At 43.6% G+C, this 19,144-nt stretch overlaps 1 protein-coding gene across 1 annotated transcript in view; it reads left to right on the top strand.

Moving 5' to 3' along the window:
- The window catches only part of LOC142774297 (protein O-mannosyl-transferase TMTC1-like), a 75,070-nt gene that overhangs the window by 17,286 nt on the left and 38,640 nt on the right, over window positions 1-19,144 (top strand). The window contains exons 2-3 of the mRNA XM_075874696.1: window positions 14,061-14,238; window positions 17,554-17,627. Of these exons, the coding sequence (XP_075730811.1) occupies window positions 14,061-14,238; window positions 17,554-17,627 (252 nt within the window). The remainder of the gene's footprint in view (window positions 1-14,060; window positions 14,239-17,553; window positions 17,628-19,144) is intronic.

The following is a 19,144-nucleotide window of genomic DNA, read 5'->3' as shown; positions in this document are numbered from 1 at the left end:
CACAGACAGAGTAACCGCATTTACGGCAGCTATTTTGGATCACGTCCTGATGCTGAGTGAAACAACGCATCGTAAGACCACCGCCTACCACCCACAAACAAACGGGCTGACGGAGCGTCTGAACAAAACCACTGAAGACATGCTTTCGATGTACGTAGACATTGAACACAAAAATTGGCATGAAATCTTGCCACAGATAACGTTTGCGTACAACACGGCCAAGCAAGAAACGACCCGCATGCCCCCGTTCAGCCTCGTTCATGGACGAGAAGTACGAACTATGTTAGATGCGATGCTGCCGCACGAAAGTGACGACATCGACCCAGACGCCAACACGTTTACGAAACGCGCGGAAGAAGCTAGACAACTGGCACGTTTACGGATCCGCCAGCAGCAAGAGTACGATGCAGGCCGCTACAATGCTCACCGCAGAGCAGTTGTCTATCAAACTGGCGACAAAGTGTGTATTCGGACACCCGTACGGAAACGAGGACTATCAGAAAAGCTCTTAAGAAGATACTTTGGGCATACCGAGTGCTGCGACAACTGAGTGACGTCACTTACGAAGTCGTTCCCGACAATTCGTGTAGTACAAAGCGTCGCCAGCACCATTTTGACCTCGTTCACGTAGTGCGCATGAAGCCTTGCGTCCGCGAGTGATTGCGTGAGACTTTTCTTTAAAAAAAAACTGCATTATGGACTTCGCATCGGGTCGATGCTCTTTGATAGGGAGGCAAATGACCCTTGTCTACATGTGGACAAAAACGATGATGGGGGGCTTTAGCGGACACCAGATAGTGAGCCTCTAGCTTGACTGGAGAACGAAGAAGAAAATCTTGCGGTTCAGCTGTTGAGAACACGCTGCTTTCGCTGCCTCAAGGCGTACTTGTGCTTTGTTCGCGTTGTACTGCGACAATATGCAGGTACTATATATGTAAAATGAAGCGCACAAGCTTTGGTCACACTGGGCTAAATGTTTTGAGATGATGCGCAGCAATACACTATTGCGGCAGATGGTGAGAAGTCATATTCTGATGGTCGCCTTATGGCCGGTTCGAACGAATCCGTGCTGCTACCACCATTGCTCGTCAGTGGCGAAAGTGTCTGCATTCTTGGTACTGCAGAATGCGCACTATTTCTTCGGGTCGATGACAAATAAATGCGTAAAGCACTGAAAAAGACCAACCCGCTGTTGAGAAACCACAGTGAATCTAGGTTATGCGGGACGTTCCAGGGCACGATCATGCGTGGTGGTGTTCCTCAGTTTATGGTCACAGATGGCTTTACGTATTCGGTCAAGTTTGCGTCACTATCGTGACTCAGCACGGTCAAGGAGCAAATGGTGTCGCTAAGAGTACCGTTCATGAACATTACTGTTTCCGAGCACATGCTTCGCCTTTCTTTTTATGTCCATATATATGTTTGCTTACAAACATGGCCTAGCTCTCCGCAGAAGTTTTTCCTTGCATACTTTGGATTCAAGTGGCGTGTGTATATTTATGTCTATTTGCAATACAGTATTCTTTCATGGGAGTATACTGAAACAACATGTCTATTTATACGAATTGGCTGAAATGAGTTCGGTGTCGGCTTTGCTCACTTAGTAAAGCAGGTGTAATAATAAATTTGTCGAAAACTTAAAAAAAAATAGGAAAATGAGTTGTTTCCACTCTGTCTTCTCAATTGATTTTTTATATAGCAGGGCAGCTTCAGATGGTTTAGCATAATATTAAGAACAATATTCAGGAAAGTTAAATTTAATAAATATTTAAATACTGTAGTTAGGTGGTATGTGAAATGGAGAGACGGAAGTTTTTCACGCGAAGAACACATCGCTGCGTTGAAATAGAGAAAAAGCGGCCTCTAATAGTTGTGGGGACAATAAAGTTCAACAAAGTTAAGCGGTGAAACCTAAACCAAAGTGCCAATGAGCGCAACGTGCACATCACCCCAATAACGTTATTGATCAAGCAAACGATTATAAATGTGTGTTTCTTCCGCGTTTTTGAAATCAATGTGTGCCATAAGGGCTGAAATTGCAAGCGTATAGTCCGCACATCTACGCTCAAAAAATGTCACCTCGTGATTCATTCTTTTTGGAAAGCTGCTCCACACTGGTCTAGTGGTTATGGCACACCCGAAGGTCATCGGATCGGGTCCTGGCCGTGGCGGCTGAATTGTCGATGGAGACGGAAATGTGTCAGGCCCATATACATAGATTTAAGTGCGCGTTAAAGAATTGATCCCTTATAGTCGAAATTTCCCGTACCCTGCCACTACTACGTTTCCCATAATAATATGGTGTCTTTGTTTTGGGACGTTGAACCTCAGGTATTATTATCATTTTTTTTTTGACGTCTTGGAATGATACAGAAGTTGCGCTTTGGCACGTTTCACTAGAGTCCGTTTTTTTTGAAATCTCAAAATTATGACTGCCTAACTCCACTATATATAAGCGTAAATTACCTTAACCTCCTAATTACTGTTGCAAAAGATGTATTTATTGATTTTAGGATGCCTATGGCTAGATAAAAAATCGTTGTACAGGTATACAACTTAAGTCACATTTGCCTGATTCTTTATATTTCTGAAAATTTTCCAAGAACCTTGCACATATTTCATAATAGAGATTTACAAGTCCTATTTTATACCGTATAGAATTTTTTTTGCACCTGTAGTGCTTATATCTTGCCCAGCAGGCCATTCTTGACAATTATTAATGCAACACATGGTTCTTATTGGGGCACAAGGCACACCATAACTATACGGTTCACTTCCACGAAAAATGAGAGTTTCGCTATCCCGCAACAGCGTTCTTTTTGTGGAATCGACAACGGAAAGTTTTAAGTGGAATTCCTATCGTCCGTTCTCTATACCACACAGAGGCTTGCTTGGTGGGCGGCAGTGTGGTTGGTACCTGTGTAAAAGACCCTCTTGTTTATTTATGCTCTTAAAATAGGATGTAATGAAGAAAATCCCAGTGAACGGATCCCTAGTGTCCCGTTATCAGCAAAGAATGAGAAAAATGTAATTGAAAGAAGGAACGAGGGAAATCCGATTTCATCCCGCAGCTCCAAAGAGAAGTGTAGAGGATGAAAGGGGGGAAAGGACGCCCTCTGAAACGCTGGGAGGTTAAGGCCTTTGACACGAACCCCGATGCCGTTCATGACAAGTGTCCGCAGGGATTAAACTATGCCCTCAGTGCTCGTATCTACACACTCCAGGGAGGTGCTCCAACTCTCTATTTTCCTCTCAACCACCAATTGGTGGAGCGCGTTATGGACTTTGAAAGCGCCAAGGGTGCTGTTATCTTTCGAAAGGTTCAAGTATGTGCACGACACGAGAAGCCCGCTTCAGCTTCGACATTTGGTAGCAAAGATTATGTCAAAAAAGTAATAATGAAAAATCATTCAGAAGCAAGTAAAGAGCAAGGAAAAGAAGCATAGAGGGTTATGACCTTAGAGTCATATTTTGAAGGAGCCCTAATGAAATCATCAACTTTCGAAGATAACTTTGAACCTGTTGTCTCTGTTTACCGAACGACGCAAAATTTCTTACAGCCCCGCCACGGTGGTCCAGTGGCTAAGGTCTAGCTGCTGCACCGCAAGTTGCGGCATTGAATCCCGGCTGCGGCGGCTGCATTTTCGATGGAGGCGAAAATGCTGTAGGCCCCTGTGTTCAGATTTAGGTGCACGTTAAAGAACTCGAGGTGGTCAGAATTTCTGGAGCCCTTCACTACGGCGTCTCTCATAATAATACGGTGGTTTTGGGACGTTAAACCCCACATATATATCAATCAATCAATCAATCTAAATTACACACAAAAGGAAGTGAAGGCTTATGTTGATGTTTATACTAAAACAACAAGGATGAGTGTTTTTTTACAAAGAGTTTTTTTTGTGTTACCGTAGTTTTTTTATTTATATGATATATAAGGAGATGTTGGCACACCATTATGGCGCCGGCTACTCCTTAGCCATTGACTGAAACTTGAACACGTATCTTGAAGCAAAACGTACAAAACAGTGCATGGAAAATAGAAAACTCGGGCACAGATATGCAAAGACACACTTATACGCACATATCACAACATAATGGTAAGTAAATGTTCGAAAGTCAATGAAAGAAGTCTCTGGAAATGTCCTTCGTTAATATTCGGTCCACCAGCACAAAACAGTAGAGCACACGTCTGGTCCTTATAAAGATGCATTCGCTCGTATGTGCATAATAGTCAACACGTCATTCATTTCACAACACAAACGTGATGGCTGTCACATGATACTGTACTTAATAAGTACATGTGTTACAAATGAAAGTTTGTTCTTTCTTAATACTTGTCAGCAATCCCGCTGTCTTATAAAAAACGTGTTAATGCTTTTAAAGCGTAAGACTGTAAAACTCCAGTTGGCCATGGGCCCAGAAGTTTTTTCATGCTAAATGGTCTGCGGTCCAATGCGAACAGTTTGGACTTAAGACGGCGTCTCGGCGTGTCAGGATGTGGACAGTCTATGAGACGGTGACATACGTCTTCATCTATAAATCCACATTCGCATTCAGGAGTTTCAGCTCTGCCGATTCTGTGCAAAAAATGTTTTGTGTATGCGGTGCCTAGCCTCAATCGGTGAATTAGAGTGTCCATACTTCTATCTAATGCCAGCGTAATTTTGAATTTAAAGAAAATGGATTGATATGGTATAAATCCAGCTCTTTGTACTTTGGTCAAAGCAAGCAGTTTTGCTCATTCTGAAATTTGTATTCTTTATAATACTACGCAATTCATTTTTCGAAATTGGTAAAGAAACAGTAACGTCTTTACGATGTGCTTGTCGTGCTGCTTCATCGGCAGCTGTGTTTTTAGGAATGTTGCAATAGCCAGGCACCCACTGGAATTTGATCTCATGTTGCGCCTTCTTTGCTTTAGTGAGCTCTGTCAGCGTTTCGTATGTCATACTGTCACTTATTACTGTCCTGTTTGTAGTGGAGAGTGATCTTAATGCGGTCTGTGAGTCACTGAAAAGTACCCAATTTCTAGCGTCTGCTACCGAGTCTATAAACTTTAGAGCATACAGAATAGCGAGGAGCTCAGATGTAGTAGATGACGTCATGCGACATAATTAAAACGATTCCTGAATATTGAGCTGTGGTACGATAAATGCCGATGTTGAAGACGTTGTAGTACTTGAGCCATCTGTGTAAATGTGTATGTACCCTGGATACCGCATGTGTATCTGATAAAGCGCTAGTTGTTGAGCAGCTTGGATGAACATGTCTCTCTTTCTGATAATGCCATTCACTGAGAATTCAATGCTTGGTATTGCAAGCAGCCATGGAGGATAGTCCATTTCAGAGCTCCAAAATTCATTTCGGGGTAATATATGTACATTACTCTGTACATCTTAATGAGCATTGGTTTTATCTCTTAGTTAAATCTCCAGTGCCAATGGGTGGTTCTTGTGCTGCGTCTGTAAGCGAAAAAAAAATGGCGGCATGTTTCAATTGTTCTCATGACTGGAAAGGGTGGTTGCCGAGTCTCCGCTATGACAAGGCTGCTGGAAGTCGCTCGTGGAGCACCTATGCAGACGCGCAGTCTCCTAGCTAATAGTCTTTGAAGTCGCTCCTCTGAAGTGTGGGAAAGGCCGTGTAAGACTGCTGCTGAATATGCAACTTTTTTGTCGTATTAAAACATTGTGAACAGCGAGAATGGATGATACAGATCCGCACCATGATGTCCCAGCAATTCTGCGGAGTATATTCACTAGCGTATTCACCTCGTTTTCGAGTTTCTTTATGTGAGGTGCCCATGATAGCTGCCTATCAAGTATTACTCCGAGAAACCGATGCTGTGTTACAATCATTAGTGGTTCTCCTTCTAACATAAGATTGAAGTTCTTTAACTTCTTGCGGGTGAAGGGCAATACAGCTGTCTTTGCGTGCGATAGAATCATTCCTCTTTCTTTTAAAAAGTTGTTGATAATATTTATTCCGTCTTGCAATGCAATCTGAATTAACCATATGTCCATGCCAGATGCCCAAATGCACACATCATCTGCATATAAGAAGTATTTCAACCTGGAAGGCAGTCTTTTAGCTAAATCAGCCATAACACAGTTGAAAAGAAAAGGGCCGAGTACACTTCCTTGTGGCACTCTCTGTCTGACGTCGTGTTCTGCACTTTTTCCTTCGCTCGTCTGAATGAATATTTTGCGACCTGATAAAAATTTGGATACCCACTGCAAAGACCTGCCAGACAGTCCGAGTTCCAACATACTCAGCAAAAGATGAGTGTCACTGACTGTGTCAAATGCCATTTTGATGTCCAAGAACACTGCGACCGTCAAACTACCACAGGTGCGTTCATGCTCCACATACGTTACTAAGTCCAGTATTGCATCCATTGTGCATCTCTGTTTCCTAAAACCTGTTAAGTAGTTGGAGAATACACCAGTTCTGTTGCACCACCATTGAAGTCGCGCATCAATCATTTTTTCCATTACCTTACATAGACAGCTTGTCAGACTGATTGGACGGAAGGATTCAAGGTTAAAGGGCATCTTAGCCGGTCTTAAGATCGGAGTGATGCGAGCAGACTTCCAAGCCTCGGGTACAATTTCTTGCATACATAGATTATTGTAAATATTTAAGAGAATAGTTGTGCCTGTGGGCTCAAGGTTCTTTTGCATATTGTACGTAATGCCGTCCAGTCCAGAGGCCGATTTTTGACGACATGATGCTATAGCACAATGCAGCTTCCATAACGTAAATACAGGGTCTAGTTGAGGATACTGGTCCTAAAAGCAAGCATTAGTTTTCTGGCTGGCTAACGCGACAGAATTATCAAATAAGGCACATTGTGATGCGGCGGGCCTACTGATAAGTTGACAAAATTCATCTGCTACCACAGCTTCCGGTTTGTCCAAGGCTACAGCAAGAGCACGAAATGGGAAACTCTGTGATACAGGGCCACTAAGTGCTCGAATTACAAGCCAAATTCTTGGAACTGGTGTGTGGGGAGAGAGCGTGCCACAGAAATCATGCCACCGTCGTTTACCTAAATTTTCTAGCCATCTGCGCTTTACTCTGGGGATTTTCTGTGCATTTTTGTATGCTTCTGAACTTCCGCTGCGTCGATATGCCCTTTCTGAACGTCGTCTGATGGCTCTTATATGTTCATACTCTCCATCGACTGCAGCATGGTACTTTGGAATCGGGACATTCTTTGTACATTTATTCGCATTATCTTGCGGAAATTCAGTAAAGCTTTCAACTGTGGTGAGTTCACTATTTTGGTTTGTTAGGTGGTACCGAAAAGCTTTCCAGTTCGTCAGAACTGGAAAGCTTTTCAGACGCTACAGAAAAGCTTTTCTGTAGCGTCTGAAGTCGTCATTTCGCAAGTAGGTGTGATTTATTAGAATGGGAAAATGGTCACTCCCAAGTGTTTCTACATCCGTTGTCCATACCACACCATTCACTAGATCTTGGGAACACATGATTACATCGATGCAACTCGAGTAATTATGCCCTCGGAGAAAAGTTGGGGAGCCATCATTTAAAATGGTCAAATTGCATTTGTCTGCGGCACACTCAACAATGTTCCCACGTGCATAACATCGATCACTACCCCAGATTACGTTGTGCGCATTAAAATCTCCGCATATAAACGTATATGAATTAGAAATGTTGAAGATATTTGTTAGCTCTTCCACCGAAATGCTGCTTGAAGGTTGTAGGTAAAAATTGATCACTGTTACGGACTGCTCACCAAAGGATACTTTGCAAGCGACGAATTCCGGGAAGTCCGAATCACTTGAGTGAACTTTGTGAGAAGGTAGGTCCTTTCTAACGCACAAATGCACTCTGCTAGGACCACTTCGACAAGATGACTTATATATCACGTAGTTGGAGAGGCGGGAGCCATCATTCGTTCCTGCCTCTTGGATGCAAAGTATTGGAAAGTTAAACTGCAAAAGGAGTTTACGGAAGTCAGCACACTTCCTTCGAAGACCATTGGCAGTCCACTGGTATATGGAGACATCTTTGTATCGCTTATTCATATGTTACTTGTCGCAGGTTTGACCCGGATTTTTGACACATTAGTGCTTCCAGAGGCAGCAGGGCTTTTACTTCTGGCAGGTTGTTTGCTTCCGGTAGAGCAGATAGGATTGCCTTAAGTGCTGCGAAAAGCATTGGTAGAATCAATTGCATGACTGATACAGAGGCTCGGTGTCCATTGAATGGTTCATTTTCTGAGGCTTGTTGAGAATGACGTGATGTTTCGATGTTGTAGCTGGGGTGAACACTGGCACTGTCGGTTTTGCTACTTTCCGGCAGAGGTCGCGTGGGCGTTCGCAGCTTTGACGCGTAGGTTGGGTTACTTGAAGGTACTTCTCGTGAGTGGTCTCTCGGGTGTGCTCTTGGCGGTTCTCTTGGCGGTTCTCTTGGCGTGCTTGTCGGCTGTTGTTGCGGTGGCCGCTGAGGTGGATCACGTACAGGATGAACAATCTCAAGGTTTGGACATGGTTCATTGCGGCGCAGTTTTCTTCCATGGATGAGCTCATGCCGACGCATTTTTGCAGCAGCTTTACTTTGCGGGCAGTCTGAATACGAGGCAGCGTGATTACCTGCACAGTTTGCACACTTAGGCTGAAGAACTGACTTGCACTCCTTATGATGGTGTTCTTCTGAGCAGATCTTACACCGGCGTGTGTTACGGCAACTTTTCGCCATGTGTCTGTATCGCTGGCAGTTATAGCACCAAAGTGCTGGACCAAGATATTCTTCCACTGGGTGAATGGTGAATCCTAAGTATATTCTTCCGGGAATCGGGCGGTCATCTCAAAAAGTCAGAATCACTGAGTGAAGTGGACGCGACGTTACTCCTCCATCTTCCTGACGGTAGTATTTTAGTTACCGTTGCGCCGATATAACCCCTGCATCTCTCAAGTACTCTAGGAGTTGTTCATCTGAATACTCAGAGGAACGTGTTTTACTTTTCCAACGTTTCGAGTGTATTACTTTGGGATGAAAGGCTTAACTTCCAGACCACCTACATTTGAAAGCATCAGAAGACGCTAGGCTGAACTTAAGGAAGCAACGCTGACACTGAAGCTTCCATCTCTGGTCGTTGTGAATGACTGCACTTTTTCTTTAGCAGCGGAAACTACTTCAGCTGACACTTGATTGGGGTTCACTTTCCAGAAGCTAGCACTTTCAGCTGTTGGACGAAAGACGACTGGGATACCCTCTGCTCGTTTCTTTTTATAAGTAACCAACGTAATTGGTTTATCTTCGCCCATGTCTTCTTCATCACTTAGGTAATAGGTTGACGTTGTATCGTCGAAAGGATTCTCTTCTAAGCGAAGCTTCTTGCTCTCATCTTCATCGTCTTCCATTGCTGCTGTGCTCGCTGGAGCCATTTCGCGGTTATGAATGAGCAAACGGGCCGGCTTTATGATGCTTGGCCGCACCATTAAGCCCCCAGGCTTTTCATTGTATCCTGCAGTATCACTCACGTGGTTTAACACACTTGGACGAGCATAAGGCTCGTGGCGATGGCTACCAACCACCGTAGTGGTCGCGTACTAGCCAAGTCTTTGATAAAGGAACCTCGTACCTGTAGGGCGCCGAGCCCTCGAAGTCTTCACCCGACGTCTTTTTGGCACACCGCGAAGAAATGGATGTCAGCGTAATAATCCAATAAAAGAGCAGAAATTGAACAGTGCACAAAAACAGTGACTGAACAGATCCACTTCTTCTTCTTCTCTTACTGTAGTCTGTAGTAGTGTCCCGCGATGTGAACTGTCCGAGACGTGTGGCGGAAAATAATTCGGGTGCGTATGACAGAGAATATTTGCGCATTGTTATAATAGACTTATAGGTAACGTGGCCGAGCTACGGAGAAAGAATTCGACCTAATACAAATGTATTAAAAACCAACGGCAACTGCATATGCGTGCACACTGCAATTTCGCAGCCAGTTCTGCTGGGATTTTTAGAGGTTGTTCAGAAAGAAAAAAAAAGGACTAATTTCGTGCGTGAGCTAGTGTTTAGGAACGAATCAATTACATGTGTTCCTGCAGCTCCGCCCGATTTTCAGCACTTCTTAGAGCACAGAAAACTATATTTGTACTCTGTGTACATAACACATTCTCTACACCACCATTGAAAAGTGCAGGTGCCGCTTGGAGCTTTGTTTAAAAAGAAGGCAATGTTGCCCTGTTTTGAAGGCGAGTACGGCCACTTGGTTTAGCCCAAGGAGCTAAAGTGCACGCTTAATTGTTCAGTAACCACCCAGAAGGAAGCCCTGAAATAGGTGCCATAAGACACAAATAGCTTCTCCCTCTACAAAAGAGCAGCACGTTCCTTCTTGTTGCTTGGAATAGTAGATTATGCATGAATGATTGATATGTGGGGTTTAACGTCCCAAAACCACCATATGATTATGAGAGACGCCATAGTGGAGGGCTCCGGAAATTTCGACCACCTGGGGTTCTTTAACGTGCACCCAAATCTGAGCACACGAGCCTACGAATTTTCCGCCTCCATCGGAAATGCAACTGCCGCAGCCGGTATTTGAACCCGCGACCTGCGGGTCAGCAGCCGAGTTCCTTAGCCACTAGACCACTGCGGCGGGGCTAGTAGATTATGCATCTATATACTTATATATGCATGTCCCCTGTAACAGCTTGTGCTGCACAAGCTGACACACAAGAAAAGAAAAACAAAAATGGAAAAGCGATACCGACCCGCATGATCCACGAGAACCGTGTTTTTTTTTTTTTTTAGTGACGCCCTTGGTGAGTCACGGCTTGCACTTTCTACGTGCTTCCTTTTGAACAGAGAAGCATCCAAACACGCCGATTCCCTGCTGCTGCAGTCTTTTCGAGGGTGAACTGGTACTCCGTAGAGAGAACAGCAAAAAAAAAAAAAAAAAAAAACATTGGGGGACTTTGAAGCTTCGCCTTTAGGAGTAGAACGTGATAGCAAACTCCGGCGCCTAGTGCACCCTTCAACCGCTACGTGCATACTTAATATTATGTATTGTTGCGCGCGTGCACACGCACACGTGCACATACGCACATGCACACGCACGCACGCACGCACGCGCGCGCACACACACACACACCACGTGCACACACACGCACACACACATACACGATACACGCGCGCGCACACACACACACACACACACACACACACATACACAAACACACACACACACGCACACGCGCACACACACACGCACACACACACACAGACACACACACACACATACACACATAGACACACACGCACACATACACACGCACATACACACATAGACACACACGCACACATACACGCACACACACATACAAACACACGCACACACACACGCACATACAAACACACGCACCCACACACACGCACACACACACATACGCACATACACACACACACACACACACACACACACACACACACACACACACACACACACACACACACAGTAAACTGTACCACACGTGCAGCGAATTGTACATACAGGTTTTTGATCTAAAGCAAGAGTTGCATGTCCTCCAAGATAAACGCCGCGCGCTTGCCATAGAGAGTCTCACAATGCCTCACAGATGGCGGCAGATCATTATCTATCGTTCGCTGTTTGCTTGACCAACGTCTTTGGAAAGGCATGATATGTTTTCCGCCTGATGGACATAGTTGTCCATTTTTAGAGCTGTTTAAAAGTTCCTGTGTGTTTCTAGCGGCGATGTCTGCACTACCCCGACCTTTTTCGGCGTAGTTTAATGGCCTCCCAAATGCGCCTACAAATCTCCGAAAGGGCTCGTTTTCGTCGTGACACCTGTCGAACAAAGTGCATTAAAAAAGCTGCAAAAAACATCGTGGTTTTGTGGTCTGCTTGCCACGCGAACAGCGCGGGTTCACTCCTCAATGGGACTGAAATTTCTACTATATTTACTTGTTTCTCGATTTCGCGCTCACGGACGATTTTTAGTTCACAACCAACGGAGCCGACGCCGAAAGCGGAATTTCTGTGACACGAGCTCTCTAGCGCTATCGCGTTAATACTGTTACATTTTGTGAAGTTTGGCCTCTGCCGATAACGCATGATCGAATGACATGATTCCAATAGAAAGAACGGCGCTAAATAAATACGACAGACTTGATTTGAATTCATAGTAATCCTCAAAGGGAGAAAGAGAGCTTAAGCACTTGCGTTACGCCACGTGAAATGTTAAAAAAAAAACAACTCGCATACGTATCAAAAATGAGCAACGGTGAACTGTAACGTAAGAGTGATGGGGTCTTTTTTTTTTTGTAGCGGACACTATTCATTACCTGTTCACTGAGCATTCGTTTCAGTTTCCAGGAGGTTGTGCTTGTCGCTTAATAATAAGAGCTGGGCTTATACCTTCTGAAACAACGATTGCTGAAACCAGTTCTTGCGCCATCTCGTGGGTGGTGTAAAGCCGCTAAAATCGAGCATCACCGAAACTCAAGGGTGTACATTTAGGGCCGTTGGCAAGTTGGTGTCCACTCTAAGCCATGGGGAAAAAATGGCAGGTTTGAAAGCCTGGTAGCACTTGAACAGATCTTTTTTTACTTCTTTATATGGATCTACATGGAGGTTTTGGTCACGGACAATGCTGATTTTTCGCTCACAAAGAAGGGCGACGACTCTAATGACTGACGTTGGTGTATCGTAATAGTCCTCGCACGCAGGCGATTACGCAACCTCGTGTATTCTTGAAAAGAATAAATGTCAGGGCCCGAGAAAAAATTGAACCCACGCATTTTGCGCTGCAATCAAGCATTTTACCACAGAGCCACGCGAGGTCTCGGAACTATTTTTCAAACAGAAGTTCGTGGAACGGGAACTGTTTGTTGCCGTGCTGGCTATTCAATTTTGAATGCATTACATAAGTACACCTACGATAAAGCCGGGACGTTTAGTTAACATCAATTGCAGTTGGGTACCGTGTTCTGAAGTTTATTTGTGTAGCAGCGTCCAGCGCTACCATCCTCGCGAGCACCAGTGCTTCACATGAGCTTATCACTTCCGGTGTTGCTGATAGCTATGTTCCTGTTGGCACCATTGCGCAAGTGCAAATGGCTTGTTATGTAAACAACTGCAACTCTTCAAGGGATGTCTAAGCGTGTAATATTTGTACACTTAATGTCGTGTCGCTATATAAAATTTATAACACGGTCACCTTCCCTCCACATGCTTCGTATAACACTGATTCCCAAGGTGTGGGGGATCTGTTGAATTTATTTTCTGAAATATCTATCCTCATCAATGCCACAGACCCACCTCTTAACAACTTCTCAATAAAACAATCAAAAGCTTCATTGAAGAATCATCTGCAGAATCGCCAAATTGAATGTCTCGACTTATGCCGTACAGTTGGTCGAGTATATATCAGTGAAGCGTTACACCGAAAACAATAACATGTGACGCAGCTTATGGCTGACTTCAATCCAGTGTGTGGCGTCCCAAGCACTGCCAGAACGCGCCCACGCGGTAGCGTGTTCTGGCCTTTGTAAACGGCTGGGTAAGACGCCGTGGTCTCTCCCCCGCACACTCTCTCAGCAATCATGTGATGGCGTCAGGGAGCGAGATTCTGCAGACGCGCGTTGAACGCATGTTCTCCCGCGTGGCGTGGCGATGAACCCACCTAGTGAGCTCCAACAAAAGTTCAGGACGAGTAACAGCCCCGCCGCGGTGGTCTAGGGGCTAAGGTATTTGGCTGCTGACCCGCAGGTCGCAGGATCGAATCCCGAATCCCGGCTGCAGCGGCTGCATTTCCGATGGAGGCGGAAATGTTGTAGGCACGTGTGCTCAGATTTGGGGGCACGTTAAAAAACCCCCAGTGGTCAAAATTTACGGAGCCCTCCTCTACGGCGTCTCTCATAATGATATGGTGGTTTTGGGACGTTAAACCCTATATATCAATCAATCAATTAAGTCTACCTATGCGTTGCTTCACATACTACTCATGGTTACTTTTATTGGGAGTTGTGTTTTTTTCTCCTGATGTGCATATTAACGTCTTCTCTCGCAGGGCCAACTACTACGTCCATGGGCGACAAGTGCGTGGCTACCACGTGGTCAACGTTGCCCTGCACTGCGCATGCTCAGTTTTGGTGGCCGTCGTCGCACGCCGTGTGATGAGGATAACTGCGCTCCATGCGTGCCTGTCCTCGATGCTGTTCGCTGCACATCCAGTGCACACCGAGGCGGTGAGTGTTCGCTGTGACGTTTAAGACTCGGAAAGTTTGAGCACGCCCTGATTCGAGTTACGAATGTCGCATGCACTCTAGGTACTTGCATCAAATCTTGCACCAGTAAAGTTGTGTCCGAGAACAGCCAACCCGTTTGTCATGTTACCTTCATATTTAAAGAAAATAACTATGAGATTTGCCATATTGTAGATGACTCAGAAATTAATTATTGTAAATCACGAAATAATGAAGATAATTAAAAGGGTCTGTTTCTTTTTTGTGCGACAAAACCTAGCAATACGAGCAGACGATGAAGCGAAAGAACGCATAAGGTACATTACTTGTAGTCTTCATCTTCGGTGTGGCAATTATGGCAGAAACGATGGAAAGAAATAGGCGTGCATGAAGACTCAATTTGTCGTCGGTATACGAATCGAAGTTGAAACCGTTAGGTAACACGCCCTATATGCATTAACACTTCAGCCATGGCGGCAGTCAGTCTGCCATCGACAGGTGTATATATATATATATATATATATATATATATATATATATATATATATATATATATATATATATATAGAACTTGAAGGGAAGGCACGACAGGTCCGGGTATTTTCTATATTGAGTTAACTTGCAGATAGCACATAAGAAAAGGATCGTATTTACTAACGTTTCGGCCGTGGCACGGCCTTCGTCAGAGTAAGTCTTCGAAATCATCCTTTTCTTCAGTGCTGTCCCAGGACCCATGGTTGATGAAGAACTTGAAGGGAAGGCACGACAAGTCCGGGTATTTTCTATATTGAGTTAACTTGCAGATAGCACATAAGAAAAGGATCGTATTTACTAACGTTTCGGCTGTGGCACGGCCTTCGTCAGAGTAAGAGTATATATATATATATATATATATATATATATATATATATATATATATATATATATATATATATATATATATATATATACGGAAGCGAAAAAGCACGACTAACGAGGAAACACTTTTATTAATCACATACGTTTCGGCTGGTGGGCCAGCCTTCGTCAGTGTGACATGTAATGCAGCTTTCGTAGCCATTATATACATTTCTAAAAATGTTTTGGGACATGCGCAATAGCGATCGGAAGTGATTCGACATGATTATACAAAAAGGCAAAATACATTTACTGTGAAGATGCAATGCGTAAAGTAACATGGACACAGTGGTCACCTCTTATCGTTATAGCGACGTCAGTACGAGTGAAAGAGATGTTAAATATAAATATGGCGCATGGCGTGGAAAGCATTATGATAACCATGCGTGCAGATTGAAGCACATGAACGAGAGGTATACATACTAAAGATACACAGGTAAACTGAGTTCGTTATGCTGGGAACAAGGATCGTTCTGCCGAAAGCAAAAATAAGGAGTAAAATAACAGAAAATGAACTACAGATCTCGGAAGGGTATGAGACACCTTAAGTGATGCAAGGTAGATTAGCGAGTGTGCCTGCGTGTTTGTTCATTCCAGTTTAGTGTACCGAACTTGTAGATTAGAAACGACTCGCGCATTTCCCGCTCATGATGTGAGCGGAAAGCGGATTCCAGTACCGTTGCTTTATTATTGTCGAAAGAATGACCAGGCATTGCTAGATGTTTCAATATAGGCAGATTTGGAAGGGTTTTGACATGCCACTTATAATTATTAAACCGAGTTCTAAACGGTGTTTCTGTATGGCCAATATATTGTAGAGAACAGATATCGCATTCGAGCATGTGTACTACGTTGGAACTGTCACAATTTAGATTGCCGCTGATTGTTAACTGAAAGCCAGTGGATGAACTGATGACAGTTTGCGTAGTTACCATGTGCGCACACACCTTGCACCGCGACTTCCCACAAGGAGCGCAGCCATTTTGTTTACGGGCAGCGAGCTTAGACGATGAAAGAATATCCCGGAGGTTACGTGCACGTCTGTACACCACTCTCGGTGGCTCTGCGAATACATTTTTAAGGCGCTTGCTTTGAGTTAATATGTTATGGTGTCGCTTCAAAATCGCGGTGACGTTTGGAGCTGACGTTGAATGGGTGAGCACAGGGTTAACCTGTGATGTACACAGCGCCTTGGGGTCAGCGTTGAACAGGTCAGTTCGGTTTAGTTTGTCAGCGCGTTTTATGGCGTTATCAATTATTCCCCGTGGATATTTACGTTGAATGAGCGAACGTTTCAGATCCTGGCAATTCGAAAGAAAATCTTCGTGGCTGGAACATATTCTTTTAAACCTATGAGCTTGGGTGTACGGTATCTCTGTTTTGCAATGTCGGACGTGACTGCTATGGAAATGGAGGAGTTGATGCCTATCAGTCGGTTTGCGAAAGAGATTTGTGGAGAGCCGTCCTTCGCTAGCTGTGACGGTAACGTCAAGAAAGTTTATTGTTGTTGATGAGTAATTTTTGGTGAAAGTAATGGCGGGGTGGGCATTGTTGAAATTCTTAATTAAGCTTAAGAGACTTGCTTCGCCATGTGGCCAAATCATGAAGATGTCATCGATGAAGCGATGAAGCGTATATATATATATATATATATATATATGTATATATATAAATATATATATATATATATATATATATATATATATATATATATATATATATATATATATATATATATATATATATATGCGTGTAAACATGGCACAGTTAGCCAGCGCCATGCGTAAAGAGTGCGTAGTTTTAATATTTTTCTAAAAGGATCAATATTACTACTATGCACCTAAACCGACATGTCCTGTCCCTGGAAAAACACTTCAGTATCAACTCAATTACTTATGTGTTCTTCTCCAACGTATATTGATATCGCATTTCCATTATCGTATAAAAAATATCGGATTGCAAGCCAGATCTGCAAAGTAATATTATGAATGAATAGAACAGTGATGTCTTGAGAGTAAGCAAAGCCTCGTGTGAATCTATGCAAAATATTTTACTTTTTAATACGATAACTGATATTCCATCTCTGTGGCGTTCTACAAGATATGTCAGAATCAATGAAATCTACGACCGCGTGTGTGCAGGTGGCAAAGCAACGTTAACCTATTATCCCGCCTCGCTCTTTCTGCCTTATTGAGTGTATTACGAAGTCATGCCGTTGAAACAGTTTGCACGCCAGATACACAAAATATTTACATTTCACGCTAAGCCACACTTAAGGTTGAAACTTATTTTTAGGGCAAGTGTCACAATGACGATAATTTATGACGCAAACTAGTGGGGTTCGATGATAACAATGAGATTCTTGGAAAGTCAGATGGGCTATGTACAATTGGCCTGTTTATATCTATCACCCTGTCGCAGGTGTCCAGCATAGTTGGCCGTGCCGAAGTGCTCTGCTGCCTCTTCTTTCTGCTGTCGTTCCTCTGCTACCACCGGTAAGACGACGTACAAAGGCTGAGCGGTCATGCATTTTTATGAATGATGATGATGCGCATGGTTAGTCTGCTACTGTAATGTTAGGCAATGCCATGATATCATCTGAGCTACAATCAAATACACATGCATTTTAAAAGCATGTATGTTTTCCTCGTATCGAAAAGTGTTGAATATCAAAAAGGAGGAGCTATATCTATATTGCAAATACTTTGCCCGAACACTTTTGCTTTTGCTCAGTTACACAGAATAATCTCTTTTTTTTCGCAAGATAAGGATTCCCGGTGTTCGTAGGATTAAATTTCTCACGCGAGAAATTTGACTGAGGTCAGCTTATGATGCTGCACAAAAAAAAACCTCCTTGCCCGGTATGTCGATGCATGACGTAACCTGTACTCAAAACTTCCAGTGGTGAACCTGTTAATAAGAAACACTTTGAAAGTCTACAATGAACTACAGCAAAAATTTAAAAAAACAACACTGATGGTGAATTGTACCGATTAAGGAAGGACGTTCAGTGAAGTGCCTCAGGAAACATCATGTTTCTGCCTTGTTACGCAGCATAAATACCAACGAAAATTTCCTTGGAAGAAAATAATCTAATCAATCTGGCACTTTTGCCCCGCCGCGGTGGTCCAGTGGCTAATGTACTCGGCTGCTGACGCGCAGGTCACGGGATCGAATCCCGGCTGTGGCGGCTGTATTTCCGATGGAGGCGGAACTGTTGTAGGCCCTTGTGCTCAGATTTGGGTGCACGCTAAAGAACCCCAGGTGGTCGAAAATTCCGGAGCCCTCCACTACGGCGTCTCTCATGACAATGTGGTGGTTTTGGGATGTTAAATGCCACATATCAATCAATCATCAATCTTCTACTTTTCGGACCGTTTTACGGTATTCGTTATTCCTTATTTCTGCGTGCTTGAGACGTCTTTATGTAGAAACCTTCAGGTCGAGCTTTTATATAGGAACTTCTTAGCCAGTCTTTTACGGCAACCTGAAACCTGAACGTTTCAGGTTGATAATGGTTCAGAATAGAATTGCGAAACCACTTTCAAATTACTCTTTCAATTGCTTTAGGTCAAAATGGTGTTGCTGAATGGCTTTTCAGTGTATTGCCGCAATAAAATGTCGTTTCTATGGATGTGCAGTTCAGGTGACAGATTTACTTACGGAAAGAATGAAACTCAAACGAGACAAACTTAAGAAGAGACATGGACTTACTCTTGGCGAATTGTCCGAGTCTCTATTGCGCAGTTATGGTAGAAAGAAAGAAAAGACGATCAGTCTTTGATGCGGGCACTGTTTATATATTACGCAACTGATAAAAGATAATGCCCTTTTTTTTCGCAATTCTTTGTAAGTCAAAATGCGCAGGCGTAACCCATCTGGCCGTACATCACTATAATAGGCAGTGCTCGCCGTTTTGAGTAGTATTTTGGCAAAAAGATAATTCTCTATAATCGATTTCCGATAGCCCATTGCGTGATAAAATTTTTCGGTGTAGGCCGTAGCCTTTTCT

The sequence above is a fragment of the Rhipicephalus microplus genome, chromosome 10 (genome assembly GCF_043290135.1).
Source record: "Rhipicephalus microplus isolate Deutch F79 chromosome 10, USDA_Rmic, whole genome shotgun sequence".
Taxonomy (NCBI): domain Eukaryota; kingdom Metazoa; phylum Arthropoda; class Arachnida; order Ixodida; family Ixodidae; genus Rhipicephalus; species Rhipicephalus microplus.
Note: the sequence above shows the minus strand (reverse complement) of the source record. Positions and strands in the feature narration are given on the sequence as shown.